At 46.4% G+C, this 23265-nt stretch overlaps 1 protein-coding gene across 6 annotated transcripts in view; it reads right to left on the minus strand.

The window, feature by feature from the left end:
• The window catches only part of WDR25 (WD repeat domain 25), a 185319-nt gene that overhangs the window by 73049 nt on the left and 89005 nt on the right, over positions 1-23265 (minus strand). For all 6 annotated transcript variants that reach the window (XM_075330983.1, XM_075330984.1, XM_075330987.1 and 3 more), the window contains 2 exons: positions 18425-18595; positions 4102-4242 (listed from right to left, as the gene is read on the minus strand). In XM_075330983.1, the coding sequence (XP_075187098.1) occupies positions 4102-4242; positions 18425-18595 (312 nt within the window). The remainder of the gene's footprint in view (positions 1-4101; positions 4243-18424; positions 18596-23265) is intronic.

Raw genomic sequence — 23265 nt, forward strand, 5'->3', positions numbered from 1 at the left:
TATGACTATAAACACCAGGAATGTCAATAAATAAAATGTTTTACGGAATAATTTTCCAATAAACCTATATATCATTCTACTCAGCTTCCTCTTCTCTGTATCCTGCTGTCCACAGGTCTGATTCCATGTACAACGTGACCAGTTCCTTTAAAAGCACAACTCAAGAGTTTGTTTTTTTTAAGTCATGGCTAGGGTGCTGCTTTAAATCCAAGGGCAGCGTTACACGCTCTGATTTATCGTGCGATCGCATGAATGATCGCACCCGCCCCCATCGTTTGTGCGTCATGGGCAATTCATTGCCCGTGTCGCACAAAGTCATTAAACCTACGTCACATGTACTTACCTCCTTAACGACGTCGCTGTGAGAGGCGAACATCCTCTTCATGAAGGGGGAGGGACATTCGACGTCACAGCGACGTCACACAGCAGCCGCCCAATAGAAGCGGAGGGGCGGAGATGAGCGGGACGTAACATCCCGCCCACCTCCTTCCTTCCTCATTGCCGGCGGGACGCAAGTAAGCTGTGTTCATCGTTCCCGGGGTGTCACATGGAGCGGTGTGTGCTGCCTCGGGAACGACGAACAACCGGTGCGCAGAAGGAGGAACAACTTTATGAAAATGAAAGACATGTCAACAAGCAACGATAAGGTGAGTATTTTTGCTCATTCACAGTCGTTCGTAGCTGTCACACGCTACGATATCTCTAACGATGCCGGATGTGTGTCACAAACGACGTGACCCCGACGACATATCGCCCGATATATCGTACCGTGTGACGCCGCCCTAAGTCTCCTGACTCTTGGGACCTGAGCGGCAATGGTAAGAGGTAAAGACGCTGGAAAAGAAGTACCGTATTTTTCGCTTTATAAGACGCACCTGATTATAACACGCACCCCCAAATTTGGTGAAGGAAAAGATTTTTCTTTTTTTTTAATGTTAAATGGGGTCCATCTTATAATGCCAGTGTCCGTCTAACAAATCATATAGGGTATATGTCCCTCATAGCCCCCATCCTAAAATTAGCCCCCTTAATCTGGATATGGCCACCTTATATTGAATATAGCCCCCTTGTGCTGGCACACGTTCCCCTGTGCTGCCTATGGCCCCCTATGGATTGCACACGTTACCTGTGCTGCCTATGGCCCCCTATGGATTGCACACGTCCCTCTGTGCTGCCTATGGCCCCCTATGGATTGCACACGTTCCCCTGTGCTGCCTATGGCCCTCTATGGATTGCACACATTCCCCTGTGCTGCCTATGGCCCCCTATGGATTGCACACGTTCCCCTGTGCTGCCTATGGCCCCCTATGGATTGCACACATTCCCCTGTGCTGCCTACGGCCCCCTATGGATTGCACACATTCCCTGGTGCTGCCTATGGCCCCCTATGGATTGCACACATTCCCCGGTGCTGCCTATGGCCCCCTATGGATTGCACACAGTCCCCTGTGCTGCCTAGGGCCCCCTATGAATTGCACACATTCCCCTGTGCTGCCTATGGCCCCCTATGGATTGCATACATTCCCCTGTGCTGCCTATGGCCCCCTATGGATTGCACACATTCCCCTGTGTTAGATATTGCCCCCATGCTGCTGCCCATAGTAAAATAAAACACTCTTTCCTTACCTCCTCCAGCGCTGATCTCCCTCCTGTCTCCCTCCGTGCCGTTCCTCCACTTCCTGGTTCTTGGTGCCGGTCATGTGATCGGCACAGCAGAGTGACTTCATCTCTGCGTGCCTGATCACAGTGGAAGCAGGGACACTGGGGAGAAACGCTGGAGGGGGTAAGTAAAGCTTTTTTATTTTAGGATGAGCAGCAGCATGGGGGCCATATCTAACACAGGAGGGGGCATGTGCCATCACAGTGGGACGCAGGCTCATATAATATGCACCACTGCCCCAGCCCGTCACTGCGGTGCGGTTTCATCACCATGGTGATTGACAGCGACTGTGCATATGATATGAGCGGGAGCAGGAGATCTAACGCTGCCGCCCGCAGCGTTCACCTGCCCCCAGCAGCGCTCTAGAGCAGTGTATGTATATATATATATATATATATATATATATATATATATATATATATATATATACCCTGCAGTGTGTGTATGTATATATATATATATATATATATATATATATATATATATATACCCCCCCGTATATTCGGCTTATAAGACGCACCCCCTACTTTCCCCCAAAATTTGGGGGAACAAAAGTGCGTCTTATAAAGCGAACAATACGGTATATGACAGGGGGCGGGTGGCTTACTCCTTCGGTAAGAAAAAAAACAAAACAAAACGCTGGAGGGGCGTTTTAAGCTTTACGATATCAGTGATTTTGTTTCAATTTACTTTCAACAAGCAGAGACGAAATGGAGACGATGTGAAGCACAAAGCCGATTAGAAAGTTGAAAAACTATTCATTATACAAGAATTCATTTGCGGTGGAAAAATGGAGCAGAAATGAACAGTAAAATAACCAAAAAATACATTAGACATTAAACCTACAGACTGCAAGTAAATCTAAGAAACTAAATATTAAACTTGTATTACTGAGTGGCACAAAGGCACGGAGCCTCCTGCATTCACAGCCACAGGTAAAACATTTACATTCCGACATCGAGCTTTGCATGAATAATATATGACCCAGACATGGATTGCAGAGCGCTGCTTACTGAATGGCGGAGGTCTATTGTCTATAACCTTCGGCGCTCCCTTCATGTACGCAGTCCAGGAAACGCACTAAAGACTACCTTTGTTATATCTAGCAAGGATTTAAAGGGGAATAGTAGATGATATGTTTATACCACTATCAGGGTATTACTGTGACTTCTGCTCAAAAAAAGACAACACTGCCAGCAAAGAATAGAAACTTCAGTGCAGCGTACAAATCCAACACTTAAATCTGCTGTTAGGTATAATACAGAATACGGTCGCATGTAACATCTACATACGTTTTCTATCCTGTATTCTAAGCATGGAAACTGTGGACAATGTCAACCCTTGTGGAGTAATGTATTACTGTGTACAAACGGCTTACCAGAACAGGGGAAAGAGAAAGACAACGGCCACTGATCAAAGCTAAGAAAAGACTACGGAAGACGACTAGAACTACTATAAAGCTAGGTTCACTCGACAGTACAAAAAATCCGCCCGATTTTCAACCAAAAAAGTGGGACTTTTTTTTCTCACTTGTCATCCTTGTGTAATCTGTTTTGTTTTTTTTTACAGCAGTTATTAATCATTTACACTTTACAATGCTACAGAATTTATATGAATCCATAAAAATCGGATGTAGAGTTGAATGGGTGAGTCTCATCCGATTTCAGATGAATATTGCAGCATGCTATGATTTTTTCAGACACAGAAGAAAAATTGGTCATCTGCACTGCCTCACTGAATAACATGGGGCACTGTACTATCCGAAAAAAAAAATCAGAGACCACACATCTGTTGTATACGGTTATCTGAACGAGCCCTAATATTGCCCCCTATGTACAATGAAGTAGCTGCTATAATACTGCCCCTATGTACAAGAATATAACCACTATAATACTGCCCCTATGTACAAGAATATAACTACTATAATACTGCTCCTATGTACAAGAATATAACTACTATAATACTGCCCCTATGTACAAGAATATAACTACTATGATACTGCCCCTATGTACAAAAATATAACTACTATAATACCGCCCCTATGTACAAGAATATAACTGCTATAATATTAGCACCTATGTACAAGAATATAACTACTATAATACTGCTCCTATGTACAAGAATATAACTACTATAATACTGCTCCTATGTACAAGAATATAACTACTATAATACTGCCCCTATGTACAAGAATATAACTACTATAATACTGCTCCCTATGTACAAGAATATAACTACTATAATACTGCCTCCTATGCACAAGAATATAACTACTATAATACTTCTCCTATGTACAAGAATATAACTACTATAATACTGCTCCTATGTACAAGAATATAACTACTATAATACTGCTCCTATGTACAAGAATATACTGTAACTACTATAATACTGCCCACTATGTATAGGAATGGTAGAACTCTGTGTTATACATTTATTACCTTGTGTCCTTCAAACCTTTTCTTCTTATTCATTTTGTATGGGCGTTGAGTAGAGAATAAAGCAATGTAGTTCCCATTAGTCTGTGCAGCGAACACACTCTCCTTTGGGTGCAGTGCGAGGCTTGGGCAGGTGTATCGTTCCTAAAATATAGAAAAACACACAATTACATTTCTCATTAAGTTGTGCATAATATTCTCTTGATTAGTACACACATTAAGTGACTCGTAGTATTCAATAGTGACATGAGCCATTAACCATTAGCTGTGCGCACACTGCACTTTTTGCTGCGGATTTGCCGTGGTTTTGCTGCAGAAAAGGTGCAGTTTTTCTTCATAACCTTCCTGCAGTCCTTCCCCAGCAAAACCTATGAGAAATGCAAAATGCTGTGCGCACATTGCAATTTTTTTCCCTATAGGTTTTGCTGCAGAATTTCTGCAGCAAAAAGAAGTAGCATGTCACTTCTTTTCCGCAGGTACTTGCGGTTTTGCCAGTAAATAATGGTTGAAAACCGCAGGGACCAACCCGCGGAAAAAACGAACCAAAACCGCAACAAGCGACGGTAAAACCGCATGCGGATTTTGGGTGCGTTTTTGATGCGGTTTTTTGCGGCAGGTGCAGAATTCTGCCAGAGGGTGCATATTTTATTTAAGAAACATATTTTTCCAGTGCGCACAGACCCTAAAAGAAGGGAATTTTGTTTACTTACCGTAAATTCCTTTTCTTCTAGCTCCAATTGGGAGACCCAGACAATTGGGTGTATAGGCTATGCCTCCGGAGGCCGCACAAAGTATTACACTAAAAGTGTAAAGCCCCTCCCCTTCTGCCTATACACCCCCCGTGCTCCCACGGGCTCCTCAGTTTTGGTGCAAAAGCAAGAAGGAGGAAAAAGAATTATAAACTGGTTTAAAGTAAATTCAATCCGAAGGAATATCGGAGAACTGAAACCATTCAACATGAACAACATGTGTACACAAAAAAACAGGGGCGGGTGCTGGGTCTCCCAATTGGAGCTAGAAGAAAAGGAATTTACGGTAAGTAAACAAAATTCCCTTCTTCTTTGTCGCTCCATTGGGAGACCCAGACAATTGGGACGTCCAAAAGCAGTCCCTGGGTGGGTAAAATAATACCTCGTAATAGAGCCGTAAAACGGCCCCTTCCTTACAGGTGGGCAACCGCCGCCTGAAGGACTCGTCTACCTAGGCTGGCATCCGCCGAAGCATAGGTATGCACCTGATAGTGTTTGGTGAAAGTGTGCAGGCTCGACCAGGTAGCCGCCTGACACACCTGCTGAGCCGTAGCCTGGTGCCTCAAAGCCCAGGACGCATCCACGGCTCTGGTAGAATGGGCCTTCAGCCCTGAGGGAACTGGAAGCCCAGCCGAACGGTAAGCTTCGAGAATTGGTTCCTTGATCCACCGAGCCAGGCTTGATTTGGAAGCCTGTGACCCTTTACGCTGGCCAGCGACAAGGACAAAGAGTGCATCCGAGCGGCGCAGGGGCGCCGTACGAGAAATGTAGAGTCTGAGTGCTCTCACCAGATCTAATCAAGTGCAAATCCTTTTCACATTGGTGAACTGGATGAGGACAAAAAGAGGGTAAGGAGATACCCTGATTGAGATGAAAGGGGGATACCACCTTAGGGAGAAATTCCGGAACCGGACGCAGAACCACCTTGTCCTGGTGAGACACCAGGAAAGGGGTTTTGCACGACAACGCTGCTAGCTCAGACACTCTCCGAAGTGAAGTGACTGCTACTAGGAAAACCACTTTCTGCGAAAGGCGTGAGAGAGAAATATCCCTCATAGGCTCGAATGGTGGTTTCTGAAGAACCAGCAGCACCCTGTTCAGATCCCAGGGTTCTAACGGCCGCTTGTAAGGAGGAACGATGTGACAAACCCCCTGCAGGAACGTGCGTACCTGTGGAAGTCTGGCTAGGCGCTTCTGGAAAAACACAGAGAGCGCTGAGACTTGTCCCTTAAGGGAGCCGAGCGACAAACCCTTTTCCAGTCCAGATTGAAGGAAGGACAGAAAAGTGGGCAAGGCAAAAGGCCAGGGAGAAAAACCCTGAGCAGAGCACCACGACAGGAAAATTTTCCACGTCCTGTGGTAGATCTTGGCGGACGTTGGTTTCCTAGCCTGTCTCATAGTGGCAATGACGTCTTGAGATAACCCTGAAGACGCTAGGATCCAGGACTCAATGGCCACACAGTCAGGTTGAGGGCCGCAGAATTCAGATGAAAAAACGGCCCTTGAGATAGCAAGTCTGGTCGGTCTGGAAGTGCCCACGGTTGGCCGACCGTGAGATGCCACAGATCCGGGTACCACGACCGCCTCGGCCAGTCTGGAGCGACGAGGATGACGTGGCGGCAGTCGGCCCTGATCTTGCGTAACACTCTGGGCAACAGTGCCAGCGGAGGAAACACATAAGGGAGCTGAAACTGCGACCAATCCTGAACTAAGGCGTCTGCCGCCAGAGCTCTGGGATCTTGAGACCGTGCCATGAACGTCGGTACCTTGTTGTTGTGCCGGGACGCCATGAGGTCGACGTCCGGCACCCCCCAGCGGCAACAGATCTCCTGAAACACGTCCGGGTGAAGGGACCATTCCCCTGCGTCCATGCCCTGGCGACTGAGATAATCTGCTTCCCAGTTTTCCACGCCTGGAATGTGAACTGCAGAGATGGTGGAGGCCGTGGCTTCCACCCACATCAAAATCCGCCGGACTTCCTGGAAGGCTTGCCGACTGCGTGTGCCGCCTTGGTGGTTGATGTATGCCACCGCTGTGGAATTGTCCGACTGAATTCTGATCTGCTTGCCTTCCAGCCACTGCTGGAACGCTTTCAGGGCAAGATACACTGCCCGTATTTCCAGAACATTGATCTGAAGCGAGGACTCTTGCTGGGTCCACGTACCCTGAGCCCTGTGGTGGAGAAAAACCGCTCCCCACCCTGACAGACTCGCGTCCGTCGTGACCACCTCCCAGGATGGGGGTAGGAAGGATTTCCCCTTCGATAATGAAGTGGGAAGAAGCCACCACCGAAGGGAAGCTTTGGTCGCCTGAGAGAGGGAGACGTTCCTGTCGAGGGACGTCGGCTTCCTGTCCCATTTGCGTAGGATGTCCCATTGAAGAGGACGCAGGTGAAACTGCGCGAAAGGAACTGCCTCCATTGCTGCCACCATCTTCCCCAGGAAGTGCATGAGGCGCCTCAAGGGGTGTGACTGGCCTTGAAGGAGAGATTGTACCCCTGTCTGTAGTGACCGCTGCTTGATCAGCGGAAGCTTCACTATCGCTGAGAGGGTATGAAACTCCATGCCAAGGTATGTGAGCGATTGGGCCGGTGTCAGATTTGACTTTGGAAAATTGATGATCCACCCGAAACTCTGGAGAGTCTCCAGGGTAGCGTCGAGGCTGTGTTGGCATGCCTCTTGAGAGGGTGCCTTGATCAGGAGATCGTCCAAGTAAGGGATCACCGAGTGACCCTGAGAGTGGAGGACCGCTACTACAGTAGCCATAACCTTGGTGAAAACCCGTGGGGCTGTTGCCAGGCCGAACGGCAGTGCCACGAACTGCAGGTGTTCGTTTTCTATGGCGAAGCGCAAGAAGCGCTGGTGCTCTGGAGCAATCGGTACGTGGAGATAAGCATCTTTGATATCGATCGATGCAAGGAAATCTCCTTGGGACATTGAGGCGATGACGGAGCGGAGGGATTCCATCCGGAACCGCCTGGTCGTTACGTGTTTGTTGAGAAGTTTCAGGTCCAGGACAGGACGGAAAGACCCGTCCTTCTTTGGGACCACAAACAAGTTGGAGTAAAAACCGTGGCCCTGTTGCTGAAGAGGAACAGGGACCACCACTCCTTCTGCCTTCAGAGTGCCCAGCGCCTGCAGAAGAGCCTCGGCTCGCTCGGGAGGCGGGGATGACCTGAAGAATCGAGTCGGGGGACGAGAGGTGAACTCTATCTTGTAACCGTGAGACAGAATGTCTCTCACCCAACGGTCTTTTACCCGTGGCAGCCAGGCGTCGCAAAAGCGGGAGAGCCTGCCACCGACCGAAGATGCGGAGTGAGGAGGCCGAAAGTCATGAGGAAGCCGCTTTGGTAGCGGCACCTCCGGTGGCCTTTTTAGGACGTGACTTAGACCGCCATGCGTCAGAGTTCCTTTGATCTTTCTGAGGCCTTTTGGACGAGGAGAATTGGGACCTGCCCGCGCCCCGAAAGGACCGAAACCTCGACTGCCCCTTCCTCTGTTGGGGTATGTTCGGTTTGGGATGGGGTAAGGATGTATCCTTTCCCTTGGATTGTTTGATGATTTCATCCAAACGCTCGCCAAACAATCGGTCGCCAGAAATTGGCAAACTGGTTAAGCGCTTTTTGGAAACAGAATCTGCCTTCCATTCCCGTAGCCACAAGGCCCTGCGGAGTACCACCGAATTGGCGGCTGCAACCGCCGTACGGCTCGCAGAGTCCAGGACAGCATTAATAGCGTAAGACGCAAATGCCGACGTCTGAGTGGTTATGGACGCCACCTGTGGCGCGGACGTGCGTATGGCTGCGTCAATTTGCGCTTGACCTGCTGAGATAGCTTGTAGCGCCCATACGGCTGCGAACGCTGGGGCAAAAGAAGCGCCGATAGCTTCATAGATGGATTTCAACCAGAGTTCCATCTGCCTGTCAGTGGCATCTTTGAGTGAAGCCCCATCTTCCACTGCAAGTATGGATTTAGCTGCCAGTCTGGAGATTGGAGGATCCACTTTGGGACACTGAGCCCAACTTTTGACCACGTCAGGGGGAAAAGGATAACGTGTATCCTTAAGGCGCTTAGAAAAACGCTTATCTGGACAAGCATGGTGATTCTGGACTGCCTCTCTGAAATCAGAGTGGTCCAGAAACATACTCGGTGTACGCTTGGGAAACCTGAAACGGAATTTCTCCTGCTGAGAAGCTGACTCCTCCACCGGAGGAGCTGAGGGAGAAATATCCAACATACGATTGATGGACGCAATAAGGTCGTTCACTATGGCGTCCCCGTCCGGAGTATCAAGATTGAGAGCGGCCTCAGGATCAGAATCCTGATCAGCTGTCTCCGCATCATCAACCAGAGATTCCCCCCTCTGAGACCCTGCACAATATGATGATGTCGAGGGAAAATCTAAGCGAGCTCGCTTAGTCGGTCTGGGGCTGGGGTCTGTGTCAGAACCCTCAGCCTGGGATCCATGAGATACCCCGGGAGGACATTGTTGGTCCAGCTGAGGTGGGCCAGGGAACAAAGATTCAACAGAGTCCCTGTGCTGAGATACCGGCCTGGACTGCAAGGCTTCTAGTATCTTAGCCATAGTCTCAGAGAGTTTTGCAAACTCCGTCCCCGTCACCTGAACAGTGTTAGCAGGTGGCTCCCCCTGGGCCCCTCTTAGCAAAGGCTCCGGCTGAGTAAGTGCCACAGGGGCCGAACAGTGCACACAATGAGGGTCAGTGGAACCTGCCGGTAGCGGGGTCGTACATGCGGCGCAGGCAACATAATAAGCCTGTGTTTTGGCACCCCTGCCTTTCGTGGGCGCCATGCTATTATCTTCCCTGAGTAACACAATAGGGTATATAGCCAGAAATCAACTGTGCACCATACAGTGTAAAACATATATACCATAAACATATAATGTTACACTACTGCACAATGGGGCTAGCACCACAGGTGCCGCTTACCACCCGCCTAAAGCGGTTGTGAGGCCACCAGAGTCCCTGCCTGGGTCTCCCAGACTTTGTCCCCCTCTGCAGCGTCCGAGGAGCTGACAGGAATGGCTGCCGGCGTCCTGAGGAGAGGAGGGAGCCGTGGGCGTGACCCAGAAAGAGCGGGAACTGGTGCCCGCACTGTGCACAGTGAGAGGGGTGGAGTATGCAAAGCATGCTCCAGCCCTCAGTGTTGCTCGTTCTGTGCAGCGTCCCGCCCTTCCCCTGCCTGTCAGGTCTGTGGGCGGGAGGAAAGGAAACTAGGCCGCAAAAAGCCGGGGACTCTAGTAATAAACGCGGCCGCCGTAAAAGCGCGGCCGGCGTGAAAGTCCCCGGCGCACTACAAGTCCCAGCCGCGCCGCAGTGTTTCCATGGCCGCAGCGGTCAGTGCGGCAGTCCCTATACATAAACACACTCAGCAACGCTGAGTGTGTAATGGCACATATTAACCCGGTCAGCGCCGTGGTCCCCGGTGCACTAGCACACCCAGCAAAGCTGGAGTGTTGCTGTGCGCTGTCCCCACAGGGATACAGAGTACCTCCAAGTAGCAGGGCCATGTCCCTGAACGATACCCGGCTCCTATCCAGCAGGCTCCACAGGAGTTGTGGATGAAGCACGGTCTCAGTGCCTGGAGACCGATAGGATCTCACTTCACCCAGAGCCCTGAGGGGGATGGGGAAGGAAAACAGCATGTGGGCTCCAGCCTCCGTACCCGCAATGGATACCTCAACCTTACAACACCACCGACAAGAGTGGGGTGAGAAGGGAGCATGCTGGGGGCTCTATATGGGCCCACTTTTCTTCCATCCGACATGGTCAGCAGCTGCTGCTGACCAATCTGTGGAGCTGTGCGTGCGTGTCTGACCTCCTTCGCACAAAGCAAAAAACTGAGGAGCCCGTGGGAGCACGGGGGGTGTATAGGCAGAAGGGGAGGGGCTTTACACTTTTAGTGTAATACTTTGTGCGGCCTCCGGAGGCATAGCCTATACACCCAATTGTCTGGGTCTCCCAATGGAGCGACAAAGAAAGGTAAATATTATTTTAGACCATTTCCATTATAGAGTTCGTATACTGTGCCTTGCCTCCAACTTAAAAGGACACTTGGAGGAGAGCTACCTAATAACCGTTCTAATCCACTCAGCATTTTCGAGAACAGTACAGGAAATGGTGATTGGCGGAGAGCAGCTAAGTGACAGCAGCCCTCAGTGCTCCTCCCAAATGTGCTTGTTAGCTGGATGCAAGGCACAGAATACAGACTAATAAAAAAGAATTACAATATCGGGGGTTTATTTTTAGTTTAGGTCACTAATCTATCGGATCAGTGAGGGTCTAACTGTCTAGTCCAGACCTGGGCAAGGGGCGGCCCGCGGGCCACATCCGGCCCGCCTACTGTCTGTGAACAGCCCGCCCATTAGATCAGAGATGGAGACGTGGTGCTGCTTTTCCTGCCGGGCAGGAACTTTTCAAATGACACACGCTCGCCGTACTGACGACATCAGCGCGCGTGTGTGTCACAGAGAAAGCTGCCGGGCAGGAAACAGAGGACAGATTCCTGCGTTCCGCTGCTACACTGTGCGGAGCTTCAGGATCGGTCCTCTGTTCCTTGCCCGGCAGTTTTCTCTGTGACACACGCGCTGATGTCGGCAGTACAGCGCGTGTGTGTCATTTGAAAAGTTCCCGCCCGGCAAGAGAAGTGGCACCAGCCGGTGCCTGTACAGAGAGGAGCAGCAGCACAGTCAGGGCCCGTACCCGGGAAGAAGCAGCTCAGCGGGGGACCCGTACGAAGGTGCCTGAGGAGGGAGAGGTGAGTGGTCACTAATAACCTGAGGGGGGGGGGGACAATTGCAGGGGTAACTGGTGTAATATTTGGGTGTAGTGATGTAGTATATGGGAATGTAATGATGTAGTTTTACAGGTGCAGTATATAGTGCTGTAATGTATTGCAGGTGCAGTATATAGTGCTGTAATGTATTACAGGTGCAGTATATAGTGCTGTAATGTATTGCAGGTGCAGTATATAGTGCTGTAATGTATTACAGGTGCAGTATATTGTGCTGTAATGTATTACAGGTGCAGTATATAGTGCTGTAATGTATTAAAGGTGCAGTATATAGTGATGTAATGTATTACAGGTGCAGTATATAGTGCTGTAATGTATTACAGGTGCAGTATATAGTGATGTAATGTATTACAGGTGCAGTATATAGTGCTGTAATGTATTACAGGTGCAGTATATAGTGATGTAATGTATTACAGGTGCAGTATATAGTGCTGTAATGTATTACAGGTGCAGTATATAGTGCTGTAATGTATTACAGGTGCAGTATATAGTGCTGTAATGTATTACAGGTGCAGTATATAGTGCTGTAATGTATTACAGGTGCAGTATATAGTGCTGTAATGTATTACAGGTGCAGTATATAGTGATGTAATGTATTACAGGTGCAGTATATAGTGCTGTAATGTATTACAGGTGCAGTATATAGTGCTGTAATATATTACAGGTGCCGTATATAGTGATGTCGTTTATTACAGGTGCAGTATATAGTGATGTCGTTTATTACAGGTGCAGTATATAGTGATGTCGTTTATTACAGGTGCAGTATATAGTGATGTCGTTTATTACAGGTGCAGTATATAGTGATATCGTTTATTACAGGTGCAGCATATAGTGATGTCATGTATTACAGGTGCAGTATATAGTGATGTCATGTATTACAGGTGCAGTATATAGTGATGTCATGTATTACAGGTGCAGTATATAGTGATGTCATGTATTACAGGTGCAGTATATAGTGATGTCATGTATTACAGGTGCAGCATATAGTGATGTCATGTATTACAGGTGCAGTATATAGTGATGTCATGTATTACAGGTGCAGTATATAGTGATGTAATATATTACAGGTGCAGTATATAGTGATGTCGTTTATTACAGGTGCAGTATATAGTGATGTCGTTTATTACAGGTGCAGTATATAGTGATGTAATTTATTACAGGTGCAGTATGTAATGATGTAGTGTGTGTGTGTGTATGTATGTGTATATATATATAATATATACAATATTGGTTAGAATTGAGTTAATGATATTAGTCCGGCCCTCTAAAAGGATCCCAAGTTCTCATGCGGCCCCATGAGAAATTTAATTGCCCACCCCTGGTCTAGTCAAATGACTAATGAGACTGTGGTGCTCCACTTTGTTGGCGGGGGAAGGTGGGAGTTGAACCTAAACATAAGCCTGCAATATTGTAGTCTAAGAAAACCCAAAAACTATGGTAACACCTCCAATAAGCATACTGGGAATTGTAGTGTAGCATAAGTTGTTTCCAAACAAGTTGCATACGGCAGGCCTTAAAAGCAAAGAACAGCTTGGAAATCTTACTTTCTGGGGGAAAAAAAATGAAAATAAATAAAATATCAGTTTCAAGCTCCAGCGATAAGATGAAAGTCAAGTGTGCCTCATTCTCTACTTCACTTATGACAAGAGCCTGACACATTCACATTTAATAAAATCTCATGAATTGCAATCAATAAATAACACTCGCACAGTATCGGGCGCGGTGGTGGCGGCGGGACGGGGGAATATTAATAGGGTCTACTACAAGTGACTGTTAATTTCCACATGGTAGGCTTGGTATAGATGTTCATTATATAAGAACTATCAAGGCTTTATGGAGGCGGCTCTCAGCCCTGCGTGAATGTACATTTCTCAATTTTTAGGCTTTAGATTTCTTTGTTTTGTCAGTTTATTTTTTCATTTATTTCCCTGCAGTATGTCATTAAAAACGTTCAATGTTGATGAAATCTAGTAATGAACATGTGATACACACCAAATGCTAAAATCAGACGCGGTACTTAAAGGGGTGTCTGAGACCAACATTGATACAGATGTTGGATATTGGACCCAGTCATCTGCTGCGGCCGGATGTAAAAAAAATGTATGTAGGAAGAGCAGAGCGGCTCTGTACATTTTTTGGTGGCAGCTTCACCTGAATGGGTTATATGTAGAGTTGAGCGAATCGGTCATAATCCGGGTCCAGCGGATCTGGATCGGGTTACCGATGAAGTCCGGATCTGATCCGACCCGGGGAGAGAGGGAGAGAGGGGGGGAGAGAGGGAGGGAGAGAGGGAGAGAAAGAAAAAAAAAACAAAAACGGATCCGGATCGTGCACCCCGAATCCCGGGTACTGGTCGGACTCAAATCGGGCTCTCAAACCGTGCGGATCCAGATTTTGCGGATCCGGGTCCGCTCAACACTAGTTATAAGTTGCAGGACTCGGGAGCAGCCACTAAACAATGTACAGAGCTGAACTATTCCACTTCTGTACATTGCACCCTGCTGATGTGGGTCAGATGATTATCAGAGGAGTGCGGGTTTTGGACCCCAAATTAATCTGATATTGATATCCTATCCTACAGACAAGATCATCAAAATGTTGGTCTTGGGTTACCTTTGCACTATGAGCCCTGGTGAAGCTCACACAGACTGTACAAGACAGATGCAATATTGTAGCAGTGTGTGTGAAATAGTGGGGTCACAGGAGCAGTGTGTGTGAAATAGTGGGGTCACAGGAGCAGTCTGTAGGAGAGAGATGGAAGACCATGGGAGCAGCTGCCCTATTTGTGCTATAGACTCAGGATCATGGCAGCAGATTGTGCAGCAGACCGCTTCCATAATCCTAAATCTCTCCCACAGACTGCTCCCATCATCCAACATATATCATGCAGACTGCCCCACATCCTCCCTCCCTTTCACAGGCAGCTTCCCATACCGCCTCCCTTCTCACAGACTGATCCCCATTCCTCCCTTCTCACAGACTGATCCCCATTCCTCCCTTCTCACAGACTGATCCCCATTCCTCCCTTCTCACAGACTGATCCCCATTCCTCCCTTCTCACAGACTGATCCCCATTCCTCCCTTCTCACAGACTGATCCCCATTCCTCCCTTCTCACAGACTGATCCCCATTCCTCCCTTCTCACAGACTGATCCCCATTCCTCCCTTCTCACAGACTGATCCCCATTCCTCCCTTCTCACAGACTGATCCCCATTCCTCCCTTCTCACAGACTGATCCCCATTCCTCCCTTCTCAGACTGATCCCCATTCCTCCTCCCTTCTCACAGACTGATCCCCATTCCTCCCTTCTCACAGACTGATCCCCATTCCTCCCTTCTCACAGACTGATCCCCATTCCTCCCTTCTCACAGACTGATCCCCATTCCTCCCTTCTCACAGACTGATCCCCATTCCTCCCTTCTCACAGACTGATCCCCATTCCTCCCTTCTCACAGACTGATCCCCATTCCTCCCTTCTCAGACTGATCCCCATTCCTCCTCCCTTCTCACAGACTGATCCCCATTCCTCCCTTCTCACAGACTGATCCCCATTCCTCCCTTCTCACAGACTGATCCCCATTCCTCCCTTCTCACAGACTGATCTCCATTCCTCCTCCCTTCTCACAGACTGATCTCCATTCCTCCTCCCTTCTCACAGACTGATCCCCATTCCTCCCTTTTCAGACTGATCTCCATTCCTCCTCCCTTCTCACAGACTGATCCCCATTCCTCCTCCCTTCTCACAGACTGATCTCCATTCCTCCTCCCTTCTCACAGACTGATCCCCATTCCTCCCTTTTCAGACTGATCCCCATTCCTTCCTTCTCACAGACTGATCCCCATTCCTCCTCCCTTCTCACAGACTGATCCACATTCCTCCCTTCTCACAGACTGATCCCCATTCCTCCCTTCTCACAGTCTGATCCCCATTCCTCCCTTCTCACAGACTGATCCCCATTCCTCCCTTCTCACAGTCTGATCCCCATTCCTCCCTTCTCACAGACTGATCCCCATTCCTCCCTTCTCACAGACTGATCCCCATTCCTCCCTTCTCACAGACTGATCCCCATTCCTCCCTTCTCACAGACTGATCCCCATTCCTCCCTTCTCACAGACTGATCCCCATTCCTCCCTTCTCACAGACTGATCTCCATTCCTCCTCCCTTCTCACAGACTGATCCCCATTCCTCCCTTTTCAGACTGATCCCCATTCCTTCCTTCTCACAGACTGATCCCCATTCCTCCTCCCTTCTCACAGACTGATCCACATTCCTCCCTTCTCACAGACTGATCCCCATTCCTTCCTTCTCACAGACTGATCCCCATTCCTCCCTTCTCACAGACTGATCCCCATTCCTCCCTTCTCACAGACTGATCCCCATTCCTCCCTTCTCACAGACTGATCCCCATTCCTCCCTTCTCACAGACTGATCCCCATTCCTTCCTTCTCACAGACTGATCCCCATTCCTCCCTTCTCACAGACTGATCCCCATTCCTCCCTTCTCACAGACTGATCCCCATTCCTCCCTTCTCACAGACTGATCCCCATTCCTCCCTTCTCACAGACTGATCCCCATTCCTCCCTTCTCACAGACTGATCCCCATTCCTCCCTTCTCACAGACTGATCCCCATTCCTCCCTTCTTACAGACTGATCCCCATTCCTCCCTTCCTTCTCATAGACTGATCCCCATTCCTCCCTCCCTTCTCACAGACTGATCCCCATTCCTCCCTTCTCACAGACTGATCCCCATTCCTCCCTTCTCATAGACTGATCCCCATTCCTCCTCCCTTCTCACAGACTGATCCCCATTCCTCCTCCCTTCTCACAGACTGATCCCCATTCCTCCTCCCTTCTCACAGACTGATCCCCATTCCTCCTCCCTTCTCAGACTGATCCCCATTCCTCCCTTCCTTCTCACAGACTGATCTCCATTCCTCCCTTCTCACAGACTGATCCCCATTCCTCCCTTCTCACAGACTGATCCCCATTCCTCCCTTCTCACAGACTGATCCCCATTCCTCCCTTCTCACAGACTGATCCCCATTCCTCCCTTCTTACAGACTGATCCCCATTCCTCCCTTCTCACAGACTGATCCCCATTCCTCCCTTCTTACAGACTGATCCCCATTCCTCCCTTCCTTCTCATAGACTGATCCCCATTCCTCCTCCCTTCTCATAGACTGATCCCCATTCCTCCTCCCTTCTCATAGACTGATCCCCATTCCTCCCTTCCTTCTCATAGACTGATCCCCATTCCTCCCTTCCTTCTCATAGACTGATCCCCATTCCTCCTCCCTTCTCACAGACTGATCCCCATTCCTCCCTTCCTTCTCATAGACTGATCCCCATTCCTCCCTTCCTTCTCACAGACTGCTCCACATTACTAGATGAAATATAAACTGTTGTTTGCAAACAGTCATTACAAGGTGGAGGTCACAGCGCACTGTGTTATTCCCGAGCTCAATGCAGTAAGCTCCCTGGAGTGATTGCTATATTTAGCCAGAATATTGTTATTTAAAGGGTCTTTGTCAGCACAGAATGACTGTTCAAACCAAATACAGGCGCTCAGTGCACACTTGGTACGTCCAAAAATTTAAATCCACCTTCCCACCTACTTGTTTTCCCCTCTAATTTCCATCCCCTCTTCTTTTTCATTTCAGCACTGGCTTTATGGCGCCAGAGAAGAATGGAGAGAGATCAAAAACAAGCAGGTGGGAAGGTGCACTTGAATTTTTGGATGTCAAGGGGGCATTGAGCACCTGTACTTGGTTTTAACAGTCATTGTTAGAGGCCCTTTAACTACAGCTAAGGCTACTTTCACACATCAGTTTTTTTCCATCAGGTACAATCCGGAAAAAAACAGGTAAAACGGATCCGGTATCGCATCAGTTTTATCCCCATAGATTTGCATTGTTACCGGATTGTACCTGATGGCTTTGCGTTGCATCCATTTTTTTCCGGATGCGGCAAAATTAATTAAAGCGGCGGCCGGATGGAACGTCTCTTGCGACGTTTTTTTGTCCGGCAAAAAAAAAATGCATTGCGCCGTATCCGGCGCGATACGGCGTGTTTTACAATGGAAGCCTATAGACGCCGGATCCGGCGCAATGCGGTAAAAATCGGATGCGGCTGCCGGATCTGTTTTTGTAAACTGCGCATGCACCAAATTAATTAAAAAAACTGATCCATCAAACAAAACGGACAAAACGGATGCAAAACGGATCCAATGGATCCGGTTTTTTACGCATCCGGCATAACGGATCCGTTAAAAAACGGATCCGGTGGATACGGTTTTACATTTTTTTGCCGGATCCTTTGGATCAGGAAAAAAAAGGATTGTGCCTGAATGCAGAAAACCGATGTGTGAAAGTAGCCTAAGCAGGGTTTTAGAGCCCTGGAAGGGAAAAACAAAGCTCCTACGCCTATTAAGATATATTTTAAAAGTTACAAAGTACAGAATTTTAGCCCTAAAAACATTATGAGAAGTAAGCACACACAAAATCATATACAAATAAAATTCTTAGTCCATAAGTGAATTCTTTTTTTCAAGGTGTTAAAACCAAACTTTTTTCATCCTTCTATTAGATTTGTTTCTAAGAAAGCGGAGTGACAGCCATTACTCCTGCCATAGAAACTCTGAAAGGGGCAGAAGACAAACTTTTTCTAAATCATTCACAGAAAATCCAACCATTCATCCGTCCTGCAACGCTACAAATTTACACCAAAGTGCTGCTCAAAAGTATATACAAAAGAGTCATACATGAAATATCTGATTGGAGACTTTGGCGGTTGTGGTGAAATCCCAGGCAATGATGGTGCGGTCAGCAGAGTCTTGACTCACACAGTCCGTGGTGCTCAAAAATTCTCTCCCATCATGGAGGAAGAGGATGTCAAAGTGTTGCTGTACAGCAGCTCTGTATTCATGGATCATCTAAAATACATAAGATTATTATACATTAAGCACAACAATATACCGTAACTAATACTGCCCCCTATGTACAAGAATATAACTGCTATAATACTGCCTCCTATGTACAAGAGTATAACTACTATAATACTGCTCCTATGTACAAGAATATAACTAATATAATACTGCCCCCTATGTACAAGAATATAACTACTATAATACTGCCTCCTATATACAAGAATATACCTACGATAATACTGCCCCATAACTATAAGAATATAACTACTATAATACTGCTCCTATGTACAAGAATATAACTACTATAATACTGCCTCCTATATACAAGAATATACCTACGATAATACTGCCCCCTAACTATAAGAATATAACTACTATAATACTGCTCCTATGTACAAGAATATAACTACTATAATACTGCCTCCTATATACAAGAATATACCTACGATAATACTGCCCCCTAACTGTAAGAATATAACTACTATAATACTGCTCCTATGTACAAGAATATAACTACTATAATACTGCTCCTATGTACAAGAATATAACTACTATAATACTGCCTCTTATGTACAAGAATATAACTACTATAATACTGCTCCTATGTACAAGAATATAAATAATATACAGTTAGGTCCAGAAATATTTGGACAGTGACACAATTTTCGCGAGTTGGGCTCTGCATGCCACCACATTGGATTTGAAATGAAACCTCTACAACAGAATTCAAGTGCAGATTGTAACGTTTAATTTGAAGGTTTGAACAAAAATATCTGATATAAATTGTAGGAATTGTCACATTTCTTTACAAACACTCCACATTTTAGGAGGTCAAAAGTAATTGGACAAATAAACCAAACCCAAATAAAATATTTTTATTTTCAATATTTTGTTGCGAATCCTTTGGAGGCAATCACTGCCTTAAGTCTGGAACCCATGGACATCACCAAACGCTGGGTTTCCTCCTTCTTAATGCTTTGCCAGGCCTTTACAGCCGCAGCCTTCAGGCCTTGCTTGTTTGTGGGTCTTTCCGTCTTAAGTCTGGATTTGAGCAAGTGAAATGCATGCTCAATTGGGTTAAGATCTGGCAATTGACTTGGCCATTGCAGAATGTTCCACTTTTTTGCACTCATGAACTCCTGGGTAGCTTTGGCTGTATGCTTGAGGTCATTGTCCATCTGTACTATGAAGCGCCGTCCGATCAACTTTGCGGCATTTGGCTGAATCTGGGCTGAAAGTATATCCCGGTACACTTCAGAATTCATCCGGCTACTCTTGTCTGCTGTTATGTCATCAATAAACACAAGTGACCCAGTGCCATTGAAAGCCATGCATGCCCATGCCATCACGTTGCCTCCACCATGTTTTACAGAGGATGTGGTGTGCCTTGGATCATGTGCCGTTCCCTTTCTTCTCCAAACTTTTTTCTTCCCATCATTCTGGTACAGTTTGATCTTTGTCTCATCTGTCCGTAGAATACTTTTCCAGAACTGAGCTGGCTTCGTGAGGTGTTTTTCAGCAAATTTAACTCTGGCCTGTCTATTTTTGGAATTGATGAATGGTTTGCATCTAGATGTGAACCCTTTGTATTTACTTTCATGGAGTCTTCTCTTTACTGTTGACTTAGAGACAGATACACCTACTTCACTGAGAGTGTTCTGGACTTCAGTTGATGTTGTGAACGGGTTCTTCTTCACCAAAGAAAGTATGCGGCGATCATCCACCACTGTTGTCATCCGTGGACGCCCAGGCCTTTTTGAGTTCCCAAGCTCACCAGTCAATTCCTTTTTTCTCAGAATGTACCCGACTGTTGATTTTGCTACTCCAAGCATGTCTGCTATCTCTCTGATGGATTTTTTCTTTTTTTCAGCCTCAGGATGTTCTGCTTCACCTCAGTTGAGAGTTCCTTAGACCGCATGTTGTCTGGTCACAGCAACAGCTTCCAAATGCAAAACCACACACCTGTAATCAACCCCAGACCTTTTAACTACTTCATTGATTACAGGTTAACGATGGAGACCCCTTCAGAGTTAATTGCAGCCCTTAGAGTCCCTTGTCCAATTACTTTTGGTCCCTTGAAAAAGAGGAGGCTATGCATTACAGAGCTATGATTCCTAAACCCTTTCTCCGATTTGGATGTGAAAACTCTCATATTGCAGCTGGGAGTGTGCACTTTCAGCCCATATTATATATATAATTGTATTTCTGAACATGTTTTTGTAAACAGCTAAAATAACAAAACTTGTGTCACTGTCCAAATATTTCTGGACCTAACTGTAATACTGCCCCTATGTACAAGAATATAAATACTATAATACTGCCTCCTTTATAAAAGAATATAACTGCTATAATATTGCTCCTATGTACAGGAATATAATTACTATAATACTGCACCTTATGTACAAGAATATAACTACGATAATACTGCCCCCTTTGTAGAAGAATATAACTACTATAATACTGCTCCTATGTACAAGAATATAAATACTATAATACTGCTCCTATGTACAAGAATATAAATAATACTGCTCCTATGTACAAGAATATAACTACTTTATAATACTGCCCATATGTACAAGAATATAACTCCTATAATACAGCCCCCATGTACAAGAATGTAACTAATGTAACACTGCTCTCTATGTACAAGCATATAACTGTTATTTTTGTACAAAGGGAACAGTATTACGATATAAAAGTTATATTCTTGTACATGGTGCAGTATTATAGTAGTTATAGTCTTGTACATAGGAGTAAGTATTGTAGCATTTATATTCTTGTACATAAGACTATATTATAGTACTATAATCCTGTCTCTATGTACTGCTCTTTTTAGGTACATGAGCCTCCTCATAGGTGAGATAGGCTCCCCTATGCTTATAAAGTAGATGTGGTCAAAAACTCTTCTCTATTAAAGTCTTCTTGAGGATCACACCTAGTTAACCAAGAGGACTAAATTTACATAAAGGAAGAAGAAGGTGGTCATATTTTAGGAACTGAGTGAGTGGAGCAGGAATAAAAAAAACACACCGTCATATTAAGGAGAAAATCGGCAATGACAGCAGGTAAAAAATATATATATGTATTTATGGCCAGTGACACGTCCTCTATAGTAGCGCGACATAATATACCAGGACCAAAACCCATAATAAATTGTCATGACCTGGCCTCGGGAGCCAGCAGTAAATAGAAGAGGCTGAGCATGCACACTGCACGTATGTGTTCTGGTGTCAGGATGATGCCTGTAAGCAGTTCTTGTACACAGAAATAGCCTTATATTCTCAGGGACTGATTTGTGCTCGGGGTGCCAGGTTCACACACAATTAAATGCCAGCTCCACCTGGTATTTCTGGAAATAACTGCTTGGTTTTTGCCTCAGGAGAGAAACGCACAAGATGAGCAGAAAATAATCCTGCAGAAAACAAAATTGCCGCTTATTGAGATGTTTCCCCTTAACAATAATGCACCTGCTCTGACATCAGAGATAATCGGGCTGGAGGATAACACTCACCGCTCATTCGCTACATTTTACGTCTTACAATTTAGTGAGAATTTTAAAAAAAAAGCGCAACTAAAAAAAATATCCAGGGGAATTTCTCTTTATTAATATATCATATGACCTAGAAAGGTTGTGAGAAATCTTCCAATGGTCTATAATGATGAGCGAATATGCTCGGCACCACTCGTTACTCGCACAAATATTAAAGTATTTGCAATATTTTTTACTCGTCAAGTATTTTGGTATTCGCCTCGTGGGTTTTGAGACCTCTTCTGGCATTGCTTGCCAATCAGAGTAAAGCCGTAGCCATCTTTGCTACTGACATTACTGTGTTTGGGAGGCGCAGTGAAAAAAAACGAAAAAACTTCCAGTCATTAAAACAGGAAAATTATACTTACCGAGTTTCCCTGTCTTGCTACTTCCTGGTCCGCTCATTAACCTTTATGCATATGTACTGCTTCCCCCACCCACCCTCTGTACAGGTGTCTGTGATTGGTTGAAGTCCTGCTAATGTAGCACACCCTCTCTGCTGGTGTCAGTGATTGGTGGAGAGTAAAAATAAATAATTGATAGAAATGAGGTAGGTTCCCTTTCACCAATTTATTAACCCCCAAAACATCCCCGTATGTCCGACGTAATCCACAAGAGGTCCCATGACAATCCCTGCTCTGCTATATCCAGAAGCTGCAGTGATGGAAACGACCGTTCACTGCAGCTCCTGGGACACACTGAGGGAAGCAGAGGACTCGATTGTGAGCAGCGGTGACAGCAGTTAGGTCAAAAAATCTATTGCCACCATTATGGACTTTGAACTTTGAATAAATAAAACTGTGATTTTATGGAGATTCGCCTGCAACCAACTTGATTTTTGGAATTGCCCTTATCCGGGATTGGGCTGGAGTCTCACCTAATATGCACCTGGTCAGGATTCAGATGTCATGGTGAGGCTTGTTTTTCTCCTCTTGACTTTGTAACTAGCAGTCAGGTCACCAGAGTTCACAGCCAGGTTCCTACGGTACCAAGTGTGATCACCGAGGAACTCGACAGCGGATTGTCAGACACAGCGCCACAGAAGTCCAACAATCCGGCAGTCAGGTCACCGAAAGATCACACTGTGGGCTCCCAGCTGCCCTCAGTGAATGTGGAACCCGCTGCTGGATTGTCGGACTGTCAGATT

This window comes from Anomaloglossus baeobatrachus, chromosome 12 (assembly GCF_048569485.1).
Source record: "Anomaloglossus baeobatrachus isolate aAnoBae1 chromosome 12, aAnoBae1.hap1, whole genome shotgun sequence".
Classification (NCBI taxonomy): domain Eukaryota; kingdom Metazoa; phylum Chordata; class Amphibia; order Anura; family Aromobatidae; genus Anomaloglossus; species Anomaloglossus baeobatrachus.